This window comes from Wasmannia auropunctata, unplaced genomic scaffold (genome assembly GCF_000956235.1).
Source record: "Wasmannia auropunctata unplaced genomic scaffold, wasmannia.A_1.0 LD335828.1, whole genome shotgun sequence".
In the NCBI taxonomy this organism is placed as follows: Eukaryota; Metazoa; Arthropoda; class Insecta; order Hymenoptera; family Formicidae; genus Wasmannia; species Wasmannia auropunctata.
In genome coordinates, this window is record NW_012027062.1 from 103,083 (window position 1) to 119,833 (window position 16,751).

The 16,751-nt window shown below is 42.2% G+C and overlaps 3 protein-coding genes across 7 annotated transcripts; 2 read left to right on the forward strand and 1 right to left on the reverse strand.

Moving 5' to 3' along the window:
• Window positions 1–751: 751 nt before the first annotated feature.
• LOC105455847 (cyclin-G-associated kinase) lies at window positions 752–7,390 on the reverse strand. The gene is made up of 7 exons (XM_011699491.1): window positions 7,167–7,390; window positions 5,650–5,711; window positions 4,966–5,551; window positions 3,783–4,582; window positions 2,986–3,711; window positions 1,711–2,880; window positions 752–1,253 (listed from the first exon to the last, which is right to left on the reverse strand). Exons 1-7 carry the CDS (start codon window positions 7,297–7,299, stop codon window positions 1,146–1,148), a joined length of 3,585 nt encoding a protein of 1,194 aa, XP_011697793.1. The 5' UTR covers window positions 7,300–7,390; the 3' UTR covers window positions 752–1,145.
• A 973-nt stretch (window positions 7,391–8,363) lies between these two features.
• LOC105455848 (ubiquitin-like modifier-activating enzyme atg7) lies at window positions 8,364–12,383 on the forward strand. Of its 5 annotated transcripts, XM_011699495.1 has the most exons (10): window positions 8,364–8,465; window positions 8,567–8,593; window positions 8,937–9,157; window positions 9,324–9,801; window positions 9,893–10,209; window positions 10,299–10,599; window positions 10,826–11,173; window positions 11,259–11,374; window positions 11,461–11,758; window positions 11,971–12,383. In XM_011699495.1, exons 3-10 carry the CDS (start codon window positions 8,961–8,963, stop codon window positions 12,013–12,015), a joined length of 2,100 nt encoding a protein of 699 aa, XP_011697797.1. In that variant the 5' UTR covers window positions 8,364–8,465; window positions 8,567–8,593; window positions 8,937–8,960; the 3' UTR covers window positions 12,016–12,383. The 5 variants fall into 5 exon arrangements, with proteins under 5 accessions (XP_011697797.1, XP_011697796.1, XP_011697794.1 ...); XM_011699494.1 differs by having other exon boundaries at window positions 8,364–8,655; XM_011699492.1 differs by having other exon boundaries at window positions 8,364–8,593.
• A 783-nt stretch (window positions 12,384–13,166) lies between these two features.
• On the forward strand, window positions 13,167–16,692 carry LOC105455849 (peroxisomal membrane protein PEX13). Its single transcript, XM_011699498.1, has 5 exons — window positions 13,167–13,724; window positions 14,213–14,467; window positions 14,965–15,212; window positions 15,326–15,526; window positions 16,114–16,692. The coding sequence occupies exons 1-5, from the start codon at window positions 13,660–13,662 to the stop codon at window positions 16,506–16,508; spliced, it is 1,164 nt and encodes a 387-aa protein (XP_011697800.1). The 5' UTR covers window positions 13,167–13,659; the 3' UTR covers window positions 16,509–16,692.
• The last annotated feature ends 59 nt before the right edge of the window (window positions 16,693–16,751 follow it).

Genomic DNA, 16,751 nt, shown 5'->3' on the forward strand with positions numbered 1-16,751 from the left:
GTTTTTATTTCGTTATTAGTCTACTTACAACTTTAAATTTCCAGATAAATAAAAATTTTTTTAACTACATTTTTCAACAGCAATTAAGTAAGAAAATACCCTTTCTAAATATATCATTTGAGTTCAATTGAACTCTTACTTTTCTTTTTGGGAACTTTAATTCAAGATTTAATTATTAAAGCTAGAAAATTGCAACAAATACCTTTAAAATTTCACTTCAAAGAAGAATTTTACTTTAAAGTAGTCAAAGAATCTCTGTTAAAATTAGAACCAAAAAATATTGGAACTTTTCGTATACTCAAGAAAAACCGAAATTATTCGCGACAAAGTTTGAAAATAAGTTGAATCAAATAATCTTAAGTTTCTTTCATATGTATATAACGTTTCATGCTTCTGTTAAATTATTAAATTAATCAAAATAACTTTTATATTAATAAATCGTAAATTAAATATGCTAAAAACGATTCCGCTTAAAAATTCTTTTTCTACTGACATCGTTATCAGTAATGGGTATTCCGTGCCTCAAAATAAATAAAAAATAAATAAATAAAATTGCACACAATTATAAACATTAATTATGCACGTCGCATACAATTTTATAAATTTCGTAATAAAAAAATATAGGATTACGTCAATTTGATTATAAATTTAGTATTGCACAATTTTTTTTTCGTAATCAAGATAAATATCAAGATGAGCGGAATACCTCTACAGCAATCCTCGAGACTCTTCGGTGGACAATAGTGCAAACTTCTTTTCGACCGGAAAATAGCTTCGTATATTTGGGATCCTCTTTTTAATGTACATTTGCGTTATATACATATACGTTACGCCGCACTGCCATAAGTGGGGGCATTTTAACTAGGTTTACAAGGCGTTGAAACAATAAGGAGACGCGTCCCGAAGCACCGCTTCGCCGAACTCGCCGTCGCCTCTGAAGACTTTACTTTCTTTCTCTCGTTTCTCTTTCTCTTTCGCACCCTGTCTTTCTCTCTACAGCTAAAATAACGTAGTCGGAATGCAGTTACATGGATGCAGTTATCGCACGGATAACGAGATCCCCGCCCCGCCCTTAGCTCCCCTTCCGCTAGGAACTAAATTAATTACAGAGACAGGTTCTCGATAACAGATAACGATCATTAAAATTAGCTAAATAGGTTTTGCTGCGACGCATCGTTCTCGAACGTGCTCCACGCATTGTTCAGCTCCATGAAAATCAACTTTGCTATATTCTCATTTGCTGTGCCTGCTTGCTGCAACACAGAAATAGAATTACGTTAAATTTTTTTTCTTCTAAATTGAAAACTACTTTCACAAAATTAACTGTTTGAGTAGTAAAATAAAATTGTCTAGAATAAAAAGTCTAACTGAATTGACTTTTCTCTTCGCCAGCTCAATGTTCAATACCGTTACCGTCATAATATTATTTAAATGCTAATTAAACAAGAAATAAAATTAAAAAGTATACGTTAAAAATATATTTCTATTATTTAATATTTAGTAATACCAATTTTATCAGAAAAATTTATCAGTTTAAAAGAAAATGTGGTTACATTAATAATTAATTATACAAAATGGATATATTGTCGCTATTAATATTATCGATCAACTATCTCACGTCTATTGGAAAATTCAAAAGCTGTTACTATTTCACAAATAATTAAAAAAAAAGGATTATGTAAGCAATGATATTCGATGAGATCCGAGTACCTTGTCGGGATGCACAGCCAAGCAAGCTTTTCTATAAGCTTTTTTGACGTCCGCTGCCGTGACCAGTTGATGCATTTCGCAACGCTGCCACCTGTCAGCCTCCGGCCACAGAACCGTGTGCAACGAGCAGAGCAGGGCCCGCAAATTTCCTTTCTTGCCCTCCGTCCACTCGGCGATCTTCAGCCTGTCGGGATCCATCGACTTTGCCGCTTCCACCTTTCGCATCTGATTTATTGTCTTCGGGCTGTCCTTGTCGGCCTTGCGCGAGCTGAAGAAGTTGTAACCCTGGCTACCGAGCAGATCCTCGAACGCGTCGCCGCTCGTCTTCTCCTTCGCTTTACCGCCGAACACATCCGAGTTCGCGCCGCTGTTCGCGCCGTTGGCCTCGTTGGTCGCCGCATTGGCTTTGTGCATCGTATTCGGGCTGGAGTGGATCGGCGTGCTCGCGGGCGCCGGGCTCGCCGACTGCGGGGTGTTCGAATTTCTCGGCGTGCCGTTCCAACTGCCCGTGAGACCGGCGCCTAACGACCCGGCCAGATTGGCGAACGGATCCTTGCTCTGAGTCTGAGCGGCGAAGTTCGGCACGCTGGCATTTCGCGGGAAGTTCTCTTCGGGATTCGGGCCCTTGGCGGTGTTCGGTTTCGCGGTGTTCGGCGCGAGGCCGCTGAGGAGATTCCCCGAGATGTTGCCGCCCAGCGGATCGAACAGCAGGTCGTTGACCTCCTTAACGTTGCTCGATGCTGCCTGATTCTGTCCGAATAAAAGATCGTTCATGTTCAGATTGCTGTTGCTCGGGGTGGTGCTGCTCCTCGTCGCAGAACTGTCGTGTCCGAACAGTAAATCAGTCGGGACGTTATTGTTAATTAAAGGTATCGAATTGGCGGCCTCGGTCTGCGGCGCCGACACGCCGAAACCGCCCAAGAGATCGCTTTCGTTCTGACTAGAACTAGAAAAAATATCTAATCCTGGATTTGCCGTCGCCGCGGCGGCGGGAGTATTTGAGGTATTATTGGTATTGTCCGGCATGCCGAGGTTCAACAGATCAGCCTCCTGAAAGCTGTTCTCTTCGATCTTGCTTGGCTCTTCCTCCTTCGGCTCTTCCGGCTGTTGTTGAGGTATCGCTTCGTGTTGTGAAATCTTGTCGGTTTCATTCGACGATACTTTCTCAGCCTGCAATAACGTCAATTGTTATCGTCAACTTTCCAACGTTTTTTGTACTCTAATGTTAAAAAATTAAATAAGATGTATATAATAAATAACAGCAAAACGCTCTACCTCTTCCTGGTGAGAAGCTGTCCTGAAGTTCTCCAGAGTTTCCTCCATTTCCAGCGTCGAACCAAACAGCGGATCCGGCACGGGCTTGACACACATTTCCGCTTCCCACGGCGCCGGCACCCTCGACAGTTTCGTATTTTCCTCACCTATCATGACATTCAGCACAACGCGGAACTTGCCGCCGATCTCGGGGGCATCGTCGAGGTCGCGTTTCTCGAACGTCAAGGCGCTCTCGGTGATGGGCACGTAGCCGGTGTGGAAGTGCAGCGAGGCGATTTTAATGCCAATTACACGGCCGAGCTGCTGCCTGGCGTGGTATACCACTAGAGTGACGTCACCGCGCACGGCCGCGTCTCCCAGAATCAGGCAGACCTTGCCCTCCATCATGCCGAACAGCTTCATCTCTTCGTAGCCGGCCTTCTTCGTCGTGAAGACCAGCGCGCCGTTACTGTAGATCTCTATGTACGGCCGACAGCCGTCTCTCGCCCGGGTGAACAACGGCACCGGCTGTATGACAACGGAACGGAGGACCAGCGGCTTCGTGTGCGGAGGCCGGCCGCCGCTGAGCATACTCATGTAATTAATACTGCGCAATTCCGAGGGTTGCAGATGCGGCGGCTGGCAGCGTCTCGTCGTGAACAGAGCGATCGCCTCGTCGACGGTGGTCAAGGCCCTGCAGTGGATCAGCAGAGTGCACGCCACTGTGGCGCTCGCCCGATACCCGTCCTGGAAAGGCAAACAAGTGTCATTCATTTATCGTTAGCGAGCGTTTAATTTGAATTGCAACAGGTACTCACAGTACAATATAGCACCACTACGTGATTGAAGTCGGCGTTCAGATATTGGTAGATATCTTGACAGATCTGGTACAGAGCGAACAGCATGGGCGCGTTCGATTCCGGGGTGGCGTAGGCAAACGAGCAATCGATGTGCCTGCCGGGGAGCCGCGCGACGTTCGGCCGGCCGCGGGACAGATTGTAGAGCTGAATCTTGGCGGGCGGCGGATGCCTCGCGTGGAGGAAGACTCTCACGTCCTCCACGTGATTGGCCCGATAGGCAGACTCGATCCCGTCGGCTGGATACGGCATGACGAGTATGCGCGACGTCAGGTAACTCGCGTCCAGTTCCGTCCTGGCCATACTCTGTTGAACGGTGTGCATCACCTTGCTGGAGGTGTCCTTCAAGTTGCGCAGGATACTGCCGGCGCCGCCCCTCAGCGAGTTGAATAGGCCGGTCGTGCTCGGAGCCGCCGGTATCTTGGACACCGCCGTCTGCGCGGGCGCCGGTCTCGGCGGCGGCATCGTCGCCGGCGCGGTGGTACGAGGGACCGACGTCGGCATATTTGACGGCGGCGGCGGCGGTGGTGTTGGACGCGGGGGTGGTGACGATTTGATCGCGACTTCGATCCGCGGCGGTTCTCTGGGATCGAAATCGTTTGACTCGGCGATTGCCGCCAGACGCTCCAAGAGCTGTGCTGTCGTTAACCTTTGTATGGGCGAGACTTGCAGGCATCCCTTCACCAGATCGTGCAGACACGCGTACCGTGGATTGGGCGGTAACGGTGGATACTTGCCGTTTACGATTGCTAGTTTGTTACCTGCGTAACAAAAATTGCTTTAACGATTGTTGTAATTGTCGTAATAAAATTGGCATGATATTTAGGTTTGTACGGTATGCGAAAGTACTTTTTAACAATAGTTTCTCCAATAATTCTTTTATTTCTTTACGCATTCTATTTTTTATTAAAGAAATATATTACTGACTTAATAATTCTAAAGAAAAAAATGCATTGAAAAAAAATTATGTTCTTTATATTCATATCTCGAAATCATCTAAATCACATTTCATTTCTCTGTATCTTTAAAACCAAGGATATTTATCCTTTCTAATGAGTCATCCTACATTTTCACATTCATTATCATTTATAATATCTGTACGCTCTGGTTAATTCGATATTTAGCAAATCGCCGATTATCTCACCTTCGGGAAAAGGATGCCGCAGGGTGATCAGGGAATACAATATACATCCTAACGCCCAGCAATCCACCGGAGGCCCTATGGGTTCATTGTTCCACGTATCCATCATTTCCGGAGCGCGATACATGGGGGTTGTGTACTTGGCCAACTGGTCCTCCAGAGTGGCGCGTTTTTGAGCATTCCATGACGGGTCCGGCAGGATCTGCTGAGTCGAGGCGCTACCAAAGTCACAGAGTTTCACAAGGCCGTCCCGCCCGAGCAAGAAGTTCTCCAGCTTGATGTCCCGATGCACGTAGGGCTCCGGTTGCTGGCTGTGCATGTGATGCACCGCACGTGCCGCTTGATAGGCCACTCTGCACACTTGGGCGAGAGTCAGCGTGTTCGCGGACACGCTCCTGAGTATATCCGCTACCGTACCGCCGGGACATAGCTCGGTGACGACCAGGTACTCGTATCCTTTACGCTCCTCTCGCTCCAGTCGCTGGGCGTGCAAGAACTGAATAACGTTTGGGTGATTCGACAGTCTCTTCAACGTTTCTATCTCCTGTATAATGGTTCTGTTTGCATCCTCATCGGCGGCGATAAGTCTCTAATGATAAAAAAAATAATTTTTTTATATACAATATTTTATATACCACAAAATGTAAGTTGCAAAAAAGACTGAACGTTGTTTATTAATTTACTCACCTTAAGGGCATATTCTTTTCCTGTAGCGACATCTTCTACCGCGAACACCAAGGCCCATCCACCTGTTGATACGATGTTTGCCACAAATTATCTAAATGTTAATAATGACACGTAATTCGATTACGAAAACTATATATCTCGCTCGTGTTTTTATCATGCGCATAAATAAATGTTATTTATTACGCGTGTGTCCCTTTGTTTTACAAAGTAATTCAAGCTGCAAATTTCTGTAAACATTCACGATTTTTTTTAAGCGTCAAACACCAATTGCAAAAACAATTTTTAAAAAAAGATTATTTCATAGATGTTCATAAACTCAATATAATTTTATTTAAAATATAAATTATCTATCTCTTTGGATTAATAACATCGTAATTAAAATTTTTATTCTACATACTAGTAAAGACAAGGACATTTTATTTTGTTTAATCAAAAAAATGGAACGGTTACAATAAAATTAAAGAATGCGGTATAAAATAAATTTAAAAAAATACGAAGGACATGTATCTACTATTTGGTTTTCAATTTTTTAAATAATTCTGTCTACATATATCAAGATCTGCAAAATTGATTTTATTTTACGAATACCCAAATTAAATTATAATTATATTTCTTAGATGTATCTACATTATTTGGTTTTTATTTTTTTAAATAATCCCATCTACATATATCAAGGTCTGCAAAATTGATTTTATTTTACAAATACCCAAGTTAAATTATAATTATAATTATATTTGTTAGAGACTTGAATTTTCTGATAAATCAACCTCTTGCGTGTCACGATCATGCTAAATGTCTATTGTCGTGATACAGCATTAATATTCAGTAACAGAAATTGATAATGTATGACGATTCAACTAAAGCAGGCTATATTAATACAATCAATAGATTCTAAATATAATTAGAAAGAAGTATCTAGATAACTTCGTGGCGCATTCCCGAGGGAGCTGTGAACTCGGGGGACCGACCGGGCGAACGAAATCGCCTGCATCTTGAAGCTCGCGACAAACGGTCGTTTAAGAAAATAGGCGACAGGTCATCAACTGCTGACGAACGGACCACCATCCGATAAAACGACAATATCCGATCCGAGCGGAACGCGAGTGTGTGCGCGCATGTGTGTGTGTGTGTGTGTGTGTGTGTGCGATAGAGAAGGAGAGACGTGGCGCGCTAACGTCAGAACAGATTGTCCGCGACGTGCCTGGCGCTGTGTCTGGCCGCGTGTCAAAACACACGCTTTGACACATGACAGGAGGGCAGATGTGTCACGCGAGAGATCTGTGAACTGCCTTTCTCACTCCTCACCACCGCCCTTCCCGCCGTTCCGATCGTCCGCGGCCGTTGTTTTTTTTTTTTTTCGACGCGACGCGAGAAAAGCAGGCCGCGGTCGACCGCTTAATCGCGACGCGTAATCACGCGGGTAGGAGGCGCCCGCCGGCAGGAGGACGAGATCTGACAGCAGCGGCGGGGCCGCCACGAGAGTCCACGTCCGCGCCAGCCGGAGATGATAGACTCACCCTCGGCGATCAGTCGCGTCACCCTCAGCTTCACATTGTTGATCTCCAACGTCTGGCCGACGTACTCGTTGCCGCCGCCGGTGGTGGTGGCGCCGTTCAGGTACCCGAGCGCGGACCTCAGGTAGTCCGACATTATTCTCCTCCTGGACCTACCTCGCTCGGTGGGCAACCCCCCGCGGATGGCCCACTCTCACGGTCGCGTCGTTGCGAACAGCCGATACCGTGCGGCCATATTGGCGCGGCGGTACCGTCGGCGCCGCGCGCAGCGCGCAGCCGGCACGGCGCAGCCGTCGCTGCGGTGACCAAATTCAGGCGCCGCCGACCGATCGCGCGAGATCGCGTTTCACCGATTTCGCTTATCGAATGCGCGATAACTGCAAAGAGATATATATTAATTATTTAATTCTCGCATACGTAATTTTATGTACACTCGAACGCGCATCGATTTTGCATTCGAGAGAGAGAGAGAGAGAGAGAGAGATGTTAACCTCTCGTCCGCAAAAAAAAAAAATATATGAGCGCTCCGAAGAGAAACGCGCGTCGGCGGCCGACCGCGACGCCGATTGCAAAATCGTCCTCGCGATGCGCTTTTTTAACTCCACTCCATTCCGTCCCACTTATCCACGCGGCGTGCAATCACGCTTGCACGCCGGTCGTAATTTTTTCCGCGAAAGAGATCGCACCTGTTAAGAGGATAGAAAAAAACGATCGCGGTCGGCGATACTTTGAACGCTCTGAAGTGTCATGTTTGCCTTGACTAATTCGCATGTATAATTTCCCAATTTATAAATAAATCGGTAATAAACAAGAAGCGCGAGAACAATAAATGATGCGTCAGGTTTTTTTAATCGTAAATCAGAGTCCTATAACAGAAAAGAACTCTCTCTCTCTCTTTCGCGAAGTTATAGATGAAAATATATTAATAAAATTTTAATTCAATTGTTGATAAATAATTGATAATTAATAACGATTAATAAAACATATTTCTGCCGAGAAACTCTCCGGTTCCACTCACAAAAAACTCTGAAATTTTAGACAAGATATATAAATTATATTCTATCGCGAAGCGCGACTTGCGTAATTGCGCGTGTGTCACAGTGTCGACCAGTCGACTGGCTCTTGGAGTGTCGTCTCCTTGCATCTGAAGTTAGGCGCGCACGTGACGCGCTCGGCTCAAACGTGCCTAACTTCAGGCGCGCAGCGGCGGAAACAACACTGTCAACACTCAGCGACACGACATCTGTGCGCAGCGTACGGTGACGTTCGCCTTTGTTTACCGTTCGTTTACGGTGTTTACAAGTATGTACTTTGTACTTGCTTTCATATAATTGCAGCGACTGCTGCCGACAATTACCCCGTATGGACGATACGCGTGTGTGTTAATTAAGTTTAATTTACAGTCCAGAAGAAGAGAGACGGAGATCCATGTATGTTTACATATAGATACGTGCTATTTTTGAAGCGCATAGCTCACTATCAAAATATTTAGGTTCGCTATATTTTTGATGTCGACCTAAAAATTTGCGTTTCGATTATTTAATGTATAAGTAATTATAATGCGGACAAGATATGTGGTTAACCTATAAGCTTGCTATGCGATACTGAATGTCACTTTTGTGCGATGTCGTTCGATGTCAAGAGATTTTTCTGAAAATTTTGACACTTCTAGAATTTCGTGCATCTTTTCGTGCCATAAATCTTATCTTTATTTGTGACAGCTTATATTTTGTTGCAAAACATACATTTATTGTCATTTTTTTTATCTTTTAGATTTAAAAAAGTAAATTTCCAAGGATGTCCGAGGTAATAAGGTTCACAAAATTGAAAACGGCGACGGACTCGACCTTTTGGGCAAAATTTGCAGAATTGAAAATAGACAAATTGAAACTAGATGAAAAAGCTAAGATACATTTGTGGGGAAGTTTCTCCCTGCAATCGATGGATGAGGGCAGGACTAATCCTTTAACGCTAGATTGTACTTCGTTTAATGAGTAAGTATTACGCAAGCATAAGAATAATTTGTGTGTTTTTTTTTTTAAGGAAATAGACTGTTTTGCAATGTAATTTGCATCCGTATTAATATTAGCCATTAACAATGATGTGTAAATTCTGTGTTGATATAATAAACAAGATAAGCTCCATTTAGATGAGTTTCAGAAACCTGGAGACAACTTCTCACAATGCCGGAGTAGCTTGCTGTGGCCACATGATTAACACAAACACCTACGAGGCGTTCAGACAGATAAATCCCGAGAAGTTTATTGACACCATGGGCGGATGCATTATCGACAGTATCAGAGACGGCACGGCCCTGCGGGAGCCTTGGCGGCTCTCGGTATTCCTGGTATTTGCTTACTCTGATCTCAAGAAGTACAAGTTTCATTACTGGGCCGCGCATCCAACTCCTTTCTCGTTACCGGAAATTCACTCGGTCGCACCGACAAAATTTGCATCCGGCGAGTTTACAGCCAGTCAAATAGATAAATTACACACGAGTTTTCTCCAATTGGACGCGAGAGCAAGGAACTTCTTCACAGTTTTTGTGTCCGGAGAGAATGATTTGAGCGTTGATAATTTGTCGAAGGGAGTGGAATATATAAAACTAAACGTTAGCAACAAGGGAGATTCAGAGCAGGTACAATTTAAATTACGCTCTTATTAGTTTTCATTTGTGTGTTAAAGTAATGAAATTATTATGTTAATCTATCTTCAATATTGTCACACAGGCAAGCGATGCGGTATACTTTGCATTTTATGATCCCTGCGCGAGTGCAGAACCTGGGTGGCCCTTGCGAAACCTGTTGTGCCTATTACTGTGGCACTGTCCTACGTACTGCTTTACACGCGACATCAAAGTCTTATCTGTGAGGAGCGACAAAGTGCAAACTGCAGTTGTATTTACACTTAGAATCAAAGAAGACGGAGACGTGGAAGCTATGAGAGAAGCTATTTCCGAAGGGCACTTAGTAGGTTGGGAGGCTAACGCAAATGGGAAAATGGGCCCTAACATCTCGGATTTATCTAACATCATGGATCCTGCCAAGTAAGCCTAAATTCTTCAAGTTGGCTAACAGCAATTTTTATCACGTACAGAGGTTTACGAGTGCTATTTACGTTTGTATGTTATGTCAGACTATCAGACAGAGCGATCAATTTAAATCTGAAATTGATGAAATGGCGCCTTGTCCCTGATCTAGATTTGGAAAAGATCAGTGGTCTACGTTGCCTTCTGTTGGGTGCCGGTACACTCGGATGTTCCGTGGCGAGGGTGCTCCTCGGCTGGGGTATTAATAATATGACGCTCGTAGATAGCTCTACCGTCTCTCACAGCAATACGGTGCGCCAGAGTCTATACACGCACGAGGATGCGGTGCAACGTCGGCACAAGGCGCATGCCGCGAAAGACGCTCTACTTAGGATACGCCCCAGTATGGCGAGTATATTGAACTTTGTTGCATCGTAAAGCGTTGTCTACAATGTGCCTTAAGACTTAAGATTTAAGAAAATTGACCAATCATAGTCGATTATTCATCTCACGTAAGAAGAATAATCGTTAGTGATTGATCAATTTTCTTAAATCTCAAGTCTCATTGTAGACGCCACTTAAGACGATATTTCGACGAGGAGAGTAATCGTCAATAAAATCACTTACGTTGCAGAATGTGAAAGGTGTCGTCTTGCACATTCCCATGCCCGGTCACGTGGTCGGTCGGAGTATGATGGAGACGACCAGGCAGGCTGTGAGCGAACTGCAAGAGCTCGTGAACAGTCACGACGTGGTGTTCCTGCTTCTGGATTCGCGCGAGGCCAGATGGCTGCCGACCCTCCTGTGCGCCGCGACGAATAAGATTGCAATCAACGCCGCTTTGGGCTTCGATTCGTACACGGTGCAACGGCACGGCACGCGCGCATTTTCCAATCCCGTCTCGCCTAATTTAACGGTCCAGAATCCTGCGGGATTCGATCTTGGATGCTACTTTTGTAACGATGTAACGCAACCTGGAAACGTGAGTGCATATTTTAACAGCGTATTGGATCCCGGGAAAGATACATTTCAATTCTGTAATTGGTTTTTTTTCATTCTGATTCTAGTCACAAACTGATAGAACGCTCGATCAGCAATGTACTGTAAGTCGGCCGGGTTTGTCGCAAATCGCCGCGGGTCTGGCAGTTGAACTACTCATGGCAGTAACGCAACATCCCCAGGAGTAAGCTAAATTAAAAATAAAGTTTAATTTATCTATAAATATGCAGATGGTTCGTTGGTTTAATCTAATAAATTCATAATTTTTAGAATTTCAGCTAGGGCGCTTATGAATAACGATGAAGACGATTGTCGAGAGAACGTCGACAGTCCGCTGATAGGATTATTGGGTGGCGTACCTCACACGATACGGGGCTCGCTTTGGGGCCACGAAATGAAATTGACCGTTACGCATAGATCCCCCTTCTGCACAGCTTGCTCGACGCCTTTGATCGACGAATATCGACAACGCGATTTTGCTTTCGTGCTCGACGCTTGCAATATGCCAAATTATCTCGAGAAATTATCAGGACTCGAGGAAATACTGAAAAGACCAGATCTAGATGAGGTATGTAACGAAATATCATACGTAGTTAAATGCATTCTAAGCATCTAAAGTACTCCAAAGAATTTTTTTGAACACTATTTCTATGTTCGTTTGTGTAAACTAGCTTCACAATTTTTTTTAATAAATAAAAATTGAGATAATATTTTTTTTAATCGCCTTATGTTAAATCCATCTACATTTGATGTTACATGTATATATTTTTCAATTTTCAGTTATGTTATACAATGGACAGTTCGAGCGAGGATGAGAAATCGTGAAGAAACAGCAATTTAAATAGTGTTGACAAAATGATAAAATGTGTGTACAAAAGAAAAAATCTATGAATTTTAGAGTATAAATTACTTGCACGGTTTTTATATAAATATAACAGTTTTATGCCATAAAGTGTGGAATGCCATAAAAAAGAAGAGCACATTTAAACTAATCAAAGCAAGCAGCTTAATATCAGATTACTTCTCGCCCTGAAGTGAACTGCATTGTTTATAAAATGTTGACATTAACAATGGCAAGGAGACACGGAGTGAACCTCTTAGCACTTTTAAACTAATCAAAGTAAGAGTTTGTATAAAATCAAAAGCTTTAGCGAAGATTGTTAATACGAAAGAAATATATATGAGCGATGAAAGTCTTTGTGCTTCTACTTCAGGTCTGCATAATTGTTCACGTTGCACATTTTACTTAAAGTCGACGCGTTGTACACATCTATGATGCACGATTTTTTTAATTCTTAAAATTTGAGTTTAATATAACTTTTTACTGTGAGCGATAATGCATTTTTGTTCGTACGAAACATTAGATGCTCCTTTTTTTATCTGTATAAGTACTTATAGTTTTTATCTTATAATTTCAAGAACACGATATATATTGACATGATATATTTCATTATAGAATATACAGAATTTCGACGATTTTCATGTTATTGTGCACTAATGCTAGAAAGTAATGAATGTATTTTTAATCAACGTTCGATCTATGGATATATCTACGATGTTTTATAAAATATTTCTTAATCGTTCATTATCATGTTTTTATATGTTATCGTTGCTATGAAGATGTACCTGTCAATCGTTAATTTTGAAAGTGGTAATTAGCAAATTAAGCTTAAAAGTTTTAATATATATCCATCAATTTTTTGTATGTATTGTAAAACTCTTAAAAAATATATAAATTATTCATAAATGTCATTAAAATTTCATTTCCACATAATATAAATTTTTTTATTAATTAAAAAAAAATTATATATATATAATTATACACGTAGATTCTTGTTTAATGAAATCAAGGAATATTTCAGAAAATTGTTTTAAGCGCAAGGACCCCGCTGCGAGAAAGTGACAAAGTTGCGCAAACTCGAACTCTCGAAAATCACCAGAAGTTACCAGACCTGAAAATCAAGCTGTCGAAAATTATTACATTTTTTTTTTTAAATTGGCAAGGCGTCCGTCAGGGCCCAGGGGCACACCGCCAATGGAAGACTTGTGATTTCGTTGAAAATATGACGCGAATCGACGAGGTTCTCCCCAAACGTTTACAATTCCCGCGGAGTTGTATATGATTTTATTGATCATGTCCGGCTTTCACGAACGTTACCTACGAGCGAGTGCTCACATCTGGATGGGCCTTTAATATGTCAATACGGAATAACTTAACGCACGCGGGGGACGTGTAATGTTTCGCGACTCGACAAAGCGCCCCGCCTCCGCCGCCGGACTTATCCTTCGGACGTAAGGAAGGTGCACAGGTTCCTCCTTTAAAGTTCCTGAACTTTGCACCCGCGCTATCAGCGGGACCGTCACCGTTTTACGCCGTCGTGCCTATCGTGCCGCCGCGTCACGCGTGTCGCGAGCGCGAGAATTCTTCGAATTCGGGAGCCAGTTACCGGACCAACGGACGTGAGCGACATGGCACCGGGATGGAGTAACGTTAACGGCAACCAGCTCAGGAATTCTTCCGGCATTTCGTCCAGGTGAGACGTCGGCGCGTCTGGCATGTCGACGCGCGTCCTCAACGTGCTCCCGCAACATCCGCAGAATCATGGCGATGTCAAAGGGCATTCGTCTGGCCGTCTTGCAATCGAATTCGCGTTCGCGGACAGCTCTCCCGTTCGGTCACGTCCTTTCAAATGATATTTTACGATGTACTTTCGAGCACTAAAAAATAAAGAAGGACGAAACAGGTAGAGGAAATAAAGGGCCGTATATCCGGAGTAAATGCTGCACGCTCCGAAATATTTAATCATCTCCGGTAGATTTTCTTAATCTTTTAATCTTTCTCGATTATATCATTTTCTGATAATCATCTAATAAGTTTGCTTTGCACGTTTGAATTATATAGATTTACGTACAGTTTTCCGTTCCGCACGGTTTACTGCAAAGCGATGCTCTACTGATGCTCATCTCAAGTGACATTTGAAACAAACAATGTGAACGATGAGAAAATTTTGATTCTGTCCAGCATGCCGGGACCACACTTGCCCTTTCAATCCGGAGCCGCAGCTGTCCCGCCTCCGTTGCCACCTCGCCAGTCGACTCAGAGCTACCTAGGTTATAACGATTATAGACCATATGGTTCGAGCTACGGGTATGGGAGCTACGGATACGGAGGTGGTTACAGGGGTTACGGTGGATACGGATCTTTCGGTAGTTACATGCCTTATTCCGGTACCAGCTACGGGCAAATTGGAGGGCACAGCGGCGACGTGGAAAGCAGGTATAAAAAGTCATTTCTACAAATAACTTCGAGTCGAGAGTTGACTATATATTGATATAAAATAATGACAGAATAAAAACTTATATAAAATTTTCTTGCTCAATATTATATCGTTATTTAAGGATCGTAACAATTTAGTCTTGAAAGGATATAGTTACTTCTAAATCTCCAAGATTACAAAAGCTAAATAAATCCACAAATACACTATGTATTTTTACAAATAACAATCTGCGTCTCTCGTCACTAAATTTTTATGCTTGGAAAAATGTTAAATGTCTAATGATTTTTATCCAAATTATAAGAAAAAGTATATATAATCACATCTTAATATAAAATCGAAAGAAAAGTACAGATCATGCAGTTTAAAAGATCAAATCTAATGTAAATTATAATGTCATCGATCTATCCTTCCTATGAGTTGCAATTTTTGTTTAAAAAAGTATCTTCAACTATCTCCATTATTCCCTCACTAAAAAAGCTTGCTTTTCATATTGCAGGTTTCAACAGTATGCCGAAGAGAGCACGAGATCGACTTTCCGTGTAGTGGAGACTGTATTACATACATTTTCGTCTATCACGATGTTACTGGAGTCAACATATTTCGCACTGACAAATTCGTTCCGTGCGATTTTAAGCGTCGCCGATAATATCGGTAGACTGCGTTCAACAATCGGCCAGTTATTGAGCACATTTGCTTTAATTCGCTTCATGAAATGGTTGTACAGAAGAGTTTTATTTATGCTTGGTAAGCTTTTTTTTTATAACGAAATTTATGTAGATTTATACAAATGTACATACTTGCATAGATTACCATGTGTACATTTATCATTATTTAACAATGTGATAAATTGTTATCAGGTCTTCAGACGCAAAGTGCTACCGTCGAAGACTTGTGGCAGCAATCGGTGTCACAGCTAACGAGCGGAGAACGGACGCCGACGATGACGACGAACGAACGTGTTTCTCCGTGGATGAACGTTCTGCTCCTCGGCATGTTTGTCACTATTCCATATCTAATTCACAAGATATCGAGTAATATAAGGCAGAATCAAATAAAAGGTAGTTACTTCTACATTTCCAAGGATACAAAATCTAAATTCATAAATACGCGGTATAGTTTTACAAATAACAATCTGCGTCTCTCGTCACTAAATTTTTATGCTTGAAAAAATGTCTAAATGATTTTTATCAAAATTATAAGAAAAAGTGTACAATACATCTTTGTATACAGGGTGTCCCGAAATTCGCGAATCAAAATATTATAGCAGGAAAGTCTGAAAAATTAAGTAAAAAAGTTGGAATTTTTTAAGCAGTAGTTTTTGAGATATGAGTTTAAATTTAGCTAATTATAGATTACGGTTAAACGGAGACATGTCCATGAACGCGTCGATAGTGTTAGTAGTCGCGCACCTCACGCGCGTACTAATCTATAATTGGCTAAATTTAAACTCTTGTATCTCAAAAATTACTGCTTAAAATAGAAATTTACAAATAACTTTACTTTATTTTTCGAAAACTTTCTTGCTATAATATTTTGATTTGCGAATTTCGAGACATGTATAAACTAATTTTTTCTTAAAGTAATTTTTGTCCTTAAAATATACTTTGATATACTTTAACATTACATATATCGATTAAATTTACAGTTAATGATCCGAAAGAATGGGTGAAATGCGAGGATCCTGTATGCGTGGCAACAGCGATGTACGATTTCATGGCGGTTTCCAACGAGGAGCTGAGCCTGAGAGCCGGTCAGAAAATATGGCTGGCGCCGCGCTCCCTGCAATCCAAGAGCATACCAGGTTGGTGGATAGCCACCGACAATAGGAACGTCGGTTTAGTACCTGCCAACTACGTAACTATAGTCGGGCAATTGAAGAGGAAATCGGAATCGGAAAGCAACGGGAACGTCGTCGCATCTACGGTAATTCCAACTTCCATGCAAAACGCAACCGCCTCGGACGAGCAGATGAACACGCTAGAACCTAGCCAACAAAGTACAGACTTCTCTGAGAATAATATTAAAGACGATCTGCTTTAGTCCACATGCATTTGGGAGGAAGACCTCGATCTAAATGATTCAGATCAGTCACAAAGTGATATTGTCTTGAATATATGGCCTACTATCTTTATAGGACACGACTGATATAAAGTAAAACTATAAAACGCGTCGTACACTTACTAGGTATCAAATAAAGCGCGGTGAGTCTTTTTCAATACATAAATTACAGTAGTCAATTTACTGAGACTCAATGGTTTATCTCTATCGGGGGGGGGGGGGGGG